Source organism: Cryptomeria japonica, chromosome 11, assembly GCF_030272615.1.
Source record: "Cryptomeria japonica chromosome 11, Sugi_1.0, whole genome shotgun sequence".
Lineage (NCBI taxonomy): Eukaryota > Viridiplantae > Streptophyta > Pinopsida > Cupressales > Cupressaceae > Cryptomeria > Cryptomeria japonica.
Window position 1 is genome coordinate 561,207,639 of NC_081415.1, and position 7,277 is coordinate 561,214,915.

Here is a 7,277-nt window from a genome sequence, read left to right on the forward strand (position 1 = left end):
TAAATGGAATAAATACAAAAACAAAATTTCCATATTTAAAACATATCAAACTCAGAAACCTAATAAAACATCATAATTTAAAACATTCCATGAGAGCACCTCTTACTTGTGAATCTTGTTTCTTTTTTATTCAAAGCTGTGAATATTGTAAACAACAAAAAAATAAAATTGAACTTAACCCTCAGAATGATCCGTTAATGACAAGGCAAGCGACAAACGAGATGGATTATAAACTATTGAAAAGGATTTCAATTACACTTCAGCATGAGCGACAGACAAAAATACATAAAAATAAATTGCTCTGGTTTTTGACGGATAAATACTCTGTTTTGGCTTACAATCTGCTCACCCGGTATTACATCAACAGTGGTGCTCACAATACCAGTTGACTGTGACGCACAGGTCTTCAACATGTATATAAGACGTGCTGACACAGCAGGAAAAACATGCATTCAAAACATTCTATCCTTGTTCTCTGGAATTGCAAATTGAATGGATGCGCACAAGTGGTTAGGGTTTGTTACTGCGATTTGGGTGCAGGCAATTGCTGGCAACAACTATACTTTTGCTAATTACTCTGTGGCTCTCAAAGCCATTTTGGGCTTAAATCAGCTGCAGCTCAATAATCTCAGCGTTGCCAAAGATGTGGGGAAAGCTTTCGGTTTGGTTGCAGGATTTGCTTCAGATTATTTGCCGACCTGGTTGATTTTGCTTATTGGATCTCTTGAAGGGTTTGTGGGTTACGGCGCTCAATGGCTGGTGGTCAGCCACAGGATTCGACCACTGCCCTATTGGCAGGTAAAATTCTATGCGTTTTGCTCTGTTTTGCTTATTTGGTTGTGTTTGTTTGGAATGGAATTTGTGTTCTGAGTTTCTGTTTGATTGAAATGGCGGCGCAGATGTGTGTGTTTCTTTGCATGGGAGGGAACAGCTCGACGTGGATGAACACAGCCGTGCTGGTGACTTGCATGCGCAACTTCTCGAAGAACAGAGGCCCTGTGGTGGGGATTCTTAAGGGCTATGTTGGCCTCACTCCCGCCATTTTTACTGATATTTGCGCTGCCCTCTTCGCCAGCGATCCTTCTTCGTTTTTACTAATGCTTACGCTCGTTCCAGGCATCGTATGCGTGGCATCCATGCTGTTTCTGCATCCAATTCCCTCTGAGCCCGATGAAAGGGAACAAAAGAGAGAAACTCAAAATTTCTCCCTTTTAAATGTCGTAGCAATTGTGTTGGCCATTTATCTGCTGGCCTTCGACATGAGCGGCCAGCACGGGCCTGCACTATCTCGTGTCTTTACGGGCTTCTTGCTACTTCTCCTCGCAGCGCCTCTCATTGTTCCTGCCAAGATTTTGATTCAAGATCATTACTCCGCCGGCGCGAGTTCAACTCCCGGGAAATCGAACTCGACGGACATTGAAAAGCAAGTTATAGAGCCCCTTTTGAAGAACATCAAGGAAGCAGAACCTTCCGAACCTTCCAAAGCCCTTGAAAATCAAGCGCCGGAAAGCAACAGCAATGCGGAACTGGTTGCACGCAAGCCACGGATTGGTGAAGACCACACTATACTGGAGGCAATGCAGAAATTCGACTTCTGGTTGCTCTTTTTTACGTTTCTGTGCGGTGTGGGCACAGGAATGGCCTTAATTAACAATTTGGGGCAAATTGGTCTGGCCATGGGCTATGCGGATGTTTCTGTGTTTGTGTCGCTCATCAGCATTTCGGGATTCTTTGGAAGGATTGCCTCGGGTTCCATCTCCGAACATTTCATAAGGTCAACTCGATTTTCCCAAATCAAAATTTTTAGGTTCAAAATTCTGTTCTAATGGGATTGCTAATACCCTGTTTTACATTTCAGGAAGGCGGGAGTTCCAAGGCCTGCGTGGATGGCGGCGTCACAGGTGGTGATGATAGTGGGATACATAACAATGGCGGTGGGCATGCAGGGATCTTTGTACATTGGCTCTGTGGTGGTGGGCATCTGCTATGGCGTTCGTCTCTCTGTTTCAGTTCCCACGGCATCTGAGCTTTTTGGATTGAAGTACTATGGGTTGATGTATAACATCCTAATCCTGAATCTGCCCATTGGCTCCTTCCTCTTTTCTGGTCTTTTGGCTGGAATTTTATACGACATTGAAGCCGCCAAACCTGAGAAATTCAGCGCCAGGCGATGGATGTATGGGCTGTGGAGTCCACAATATTTGATGAATGGGAAGACTTGTGTGGGGGCTCACTGTTACAGGTTGGTGTTCTTGGTCATGGCTGGCGTCTGTCTCTTGGGATTCGGCCTCGATGTTCTCCTGACAATTCGAATGAGAAATTTGTATGAAAAGGTATACAAATCCCGTAAGGCCACGGAGTCAGCTCAGATCCAGACCAAAAACCAGGGAGGACCGCTTTTATGTTAAAAGTGACAATTCACTGATTTTGATTTTTAGATTTAAAAGCCCAGTCAAATGCAAGCGGCTTCTTTTTTTCTTTTTAAATTGTTGAGAATCGAGAATTTTTTCCATCCTTCTTAATAGCAGGATAAGAACTGTTTATTTATTTATTTTTAAATTTATAAAGTATTTCCTAATTTGTGAAGACCAGTTTGAAAATGTGAAAATTTGTTGCCAGTTTATAAATTCTTAATTTGAAGCAGTGAAAAGGTAACATATGATTTTCGCCATGTGATTTCTGCTGTCTTTTGTTATTCTCTAATAAGTATTTTTAGAGGACAAAATATATGATAAATTTATTTAAATAAAAATATTTTATAATGTAATTATATATATATATATAGAGTTTGTGTAAAATTGTAAATTACATAACAAAAATTAAATCTAATTAATCTTTTTTTATAAAAGTCTTTTATTTAAATTTACATTTAATAATATAAATGAATAAATATAAGCATAAATTAAATTTTAAACATGAAAAATATTCATAACAAATAAACAATTATAATTTAAAATAGTTAAATGGGAAAGATAATCTTACAATTTTTTTTTTCAAATTGTCAAAAGAAAAAGATTTGAACAATATCTATGACAAGATATTACCACAAGTTTTATGTAAGCTTCCTATGAATAACAAGACAAGTTTCACTCCCTACTAATATAATTGAACACAAACATTTTAAACACATATTGTACATTTTGTTTAGGAAATACAATCCAAACTATGTGAGAAGGATATTTAATTCACATTGTTCACCTCAAGCAAAGTCTTACCTTGGATATCTTGGTAAAAACAATATGATTGAAAGAATAAAGTGTGTAAAAAAATTCTCTCATTGATGTGTGTCGTAATACACCAAATAGGTGGAATCAATTTTTTTTCTTAAAATGAATCACTCACACAAGACTTTGGATTCACGGTATAGGATTTTCTCGAGTCACCAAAATAAAATAAACAATAGTTCTAAAAGAGAATACTAATTACCTAGAACATGAGCATGAAATTCTCACGAAGAAATTCCATTATGTCTTTTGGACCCATGTTAAATTTGTCATTGTAATTGAAATCTCTGTCTTCCATAACATATTATTCCCCCAAGTCACCCTCTTCATCAGATGACAACATAAAGGTGTGTCCTACTTTTAGCCTATGAGGGATGCATAAATAATTTGTAATATTTTGTATGGACATTCTATTTCTCTCTTTTTAATTATCTTATGTTTTGATTAATTGTATTTGTCAATAAAGTATGTGTTACACTTTATAGTATTATTAATGAGTATATTTATTGTAACACATTAATTTAGTAAACAAAGATTACTAAAATTAACTTCGAGGACACATATTTTTTCACAATTTCTTATTATGTATTTCATTTACTATGAATTTATAAATGAGAACAACTATTGTTTGACACATTTTTCCATATGCAATAACACTTTTCTCATATACTCAAAATAACTTTTTTTGTTAATTAAAAGAACATTAATATAAAGGGACTCTAATTTTCACATTTTTTCTTTGCTTTCTATTTTTCAAGTGTATTCAATAGAGGTTAACTATTTTTGTAACAAACCATTTTTTATTGGAATAAATATATTTAAAATCTATGTTTTTGAAATATTATTTTGATAGATACAATCTTACAAGTTGTCATGGAATGGTGCTCTCATTTGAGCTTAAAAAAGGTGATCTAAATCACTAGTTATTGTCTAATAAAATCCTTTCATATTGTTTGGAAGGAAAGGGTAGCATACAAAATGCTTAAGGAACATATATACATTCCAAGAATGTCAGTACAATGAACTTAATCTATCTTTTCTTGTGTCCTAAGATTGGGTTGAATGCTAACTTGCATAAATTGTTAAATCAACATGTGTCAGGTAGAAGTGAGATAGGGGTTTATGCTTCCACACCATGGTAATAGGTACTTGTAATAAAAAAGGGTGTATATATATATTTGATTATCCTTCATTTTCCAAACTACATAGTATCTCTTATTGTTGATATCTCTTAATATTTATAATCAATCAATTAGATAAGATAAATGATCAATCTGATCCAATCTATTGTTCAACTTAACAACAAATAATCCTCTTTATATTTATTTGTAATGTATTCTTATCCTACTTAGATATGCTACAACCTCTATAATCTTAAAGCCTTTGTAGAAAAATTCATGTTTAGTATCCTTGAATTAAAAAGATATTGTGATCCTCACACATCCTAGAGGGCTCACTTGTCACATACCACATCTGTACAACATATTCACACATGTGCAAGAGGACTTGCATGTCATATTACTCTTTCGTATGGTCCTCACACATGCGTGAGAAGGTTAAATATCCACCTTTTTCTTAAAATAAGGTAATCCTAGTCCTTCAAACCCTCTTAAGTAATCTTTCTCCTTTGCAACTGCACCAATCATGAGATGCCACTTGAAGGATTCTCCTTGCTCCAAATCCTTCATGTAACCCTAACAATTGATATCAAGATCAAATATCAACCCTTGATCTTATATTCCCACAATCTATAATGAAGCCTCTTGGAGGCCATTTTCAACATTGTACCTTGATGCTAATGTTATGCTACTATTATTTAGAGCAACCACATGTCCTCCATCACTTAATTAGAAATATTGAGCACAACTATGTATATAATTGTACAACAAGAGGTGCATGGACACTCAACCTTGTCTAGCTCAAATGGAAGTTCAAGGGAGGCAAGGTATAAGGTTCTTCCTTTTTGTTTAAATATTTATTTATTTTGTTCTTTTTTATTTTTCTTCTTAATAGTGATAATTGTTGTTCTATTTGTCTTCTTTATCTTAGTTATGACTTTCTTCGACAACATCTCTTTCTTCAATAAATGTTATTTTTATAAACCCTCTTCTTCATTAAATGAGGTGTTTCCCAACTCATTATTTTGGATTAAGGTAAAAACCAGTTTTGAAGGGGCCTCGAAACCCTTTACAAAGGAGATTCTAAGAGATTTAGAATCCACAAAGAAAAACACAGAAGATAAGTTGTCATAAAATTAAAACATTAAGAAAACAGACAAACAAAAGACAAGAGGCTCCCAGATCCAAAACCTAGAACAAGAGCTGTAACAAGAACAACCAAAAGCCAACCAAAAACCAACCCATTAGGGCTTACTTTTAACTTTGCTGTTGTGGGAATGAAGAGTCATATCAAAAGAGGACGAAGAATGCTTAGATTTCTTTCCCTGAACAATGATCTAGCCCTCCTCCACTTGTGTAGCCTTACTTTGCCAATCTGCAGAACCACCCTCAACTTGAGAGGGAAAACTAGTAGCACCATTATCAGAATCTCTCCTAGCAGACAAGCCAATATCACCCAATTCACCGGGAATGGATACCTGAAGCCCATTCCCACTATCAAAAGGGGACTCAACCCGAGTCTCCTTCTGAGGCATGCAACACACATTAGTACCAGTAGCCCCAACGTCAGTCTCCATAGCAGCTCGAGGAGAAGCAATAACACGCTAAGATTCTAGCCAAGAAATCTCATGCAAAGAATCCAGCACAACCTTCGGAGAAACCACATGTTGCTCAGAGTTTCTCTCGGCTGTATAGTGTTGAATTAACACACCTTTCCATCATGAAGCCGCCAAAGATTTCTTCTCAGTTCCATAATGAGAAGCTGCATGACCTTTATTGAAGCATTTCCTACACCTGAAGGGGATCCCTTCATAGTCTAAAGGTTGAACCTAGCAACCCTTAGAAGTAATAAGCGAAATCTCAGCAGGAAGACCTTTAGAAACATCTATATCAACCAAGATACGGGCAAAAGTGGAATGAAAGATATCAGAAGAATCATTATCAACCATCAAAAATTCCCCAAGCGCATCACCCACCTCCTCAAACAGAGGATCCACCCACAGGTGAAGAGGAAGATTAGGGAGCCCCACCTAGACAGGGATCTTATTAAACGTTTTCGAAGCAGGGTTGAAATCAGAAGTTTCCCAGCTCATTGTTATCTTCAACCTTAGCTCAATGACATATTTAGGCATGCAGGATCTATTTTTTAATTCTCAACAAGGTTTTATCCCGCTTTATTAATTTTGGTCTAGAGACAATTCCTCACTCTTATTAGTAGCTTGACCATTCTTGTAATATTTTGTTGCTTTTGGAAAAGTAAAGGAATCATAAGTAGACTCTCTATCAAATCTGTAAACCTTCTTTGTCTCTTCCCTACACTCATTTAGGGTAAGTGCACTAGGATGGGGGACCAAAATGGGGTCTTAAGATGCAATTTTTTTTTTGAAATAAGGAAAGTCTTATCTTGAATGAGAAAATGAAGATAGTTATGCTCAAAATTTGAAGATGCAACAAGAATACTACAGATATAGTTCTTTGAATCTACTTTCTAAACTACATTTTTTTTTAAATGGTGGAGAATAAGGGTTTCAAAAAGGGGGAGAACACGAAATGGTCCTATTTTGATCAAAAAACATAACATAGCATCTGATGTGCTCCCCCTAAGATGTTAACTTTTTATTAGTATTTCAAAAATCAATCTAGTAAGAAATTAGCTAATACCATGTAGTTTATGCCAAAATTTTTGGCTAAATTTTTAACGAATATATGATTTGTTTTAATTTTTGAAGTGTACACATCTAGAAAAATAAAAAAATTGAGCATTCCTCTCCCACCTAATTTTTTTGAAAACTAATCAAAAATCAATATTTTTTAATATGTATAGAATGAAGTCTAGTTTCTAAATATGTATTTTTTTCAAAATATAATGATCGAATAAAAAAATATACCCAAAATACCACACATTAGTTTTTGAAAAAAAAAAGACACACTAACA

At 35.6% G+C, this 7,277-nt stretch overlaps 1 protein-coding gene across 1 annotated transcript; it reads left to right on the plus strand.

The window, feature by feature from the left end:
- Positions 1-323: 323 nt before the first annotated feature.
- LOC131034638 (protein NUCLEAR FUSION DEFECTIVE 4) lies at positions 324-2,535 on the plus strand. Its single transcript, XM_057966189.2, has 3 exons — positions 324-798; positions 900-1,774; positions 1,859-2,535. Exons 1-3 carry the CDS (start codon positions 493-495, stop codon positions 2,406-2,408), a joined length of 1,731 nt encoding a protein of 576 aa, XP_057822172.2. The 5' UTR covers positions 324-492; the 3' UTR covers positions 2,409-2,535.
- Positions 2,536-7,277: the final 4,742 nt, after the last annotated feature.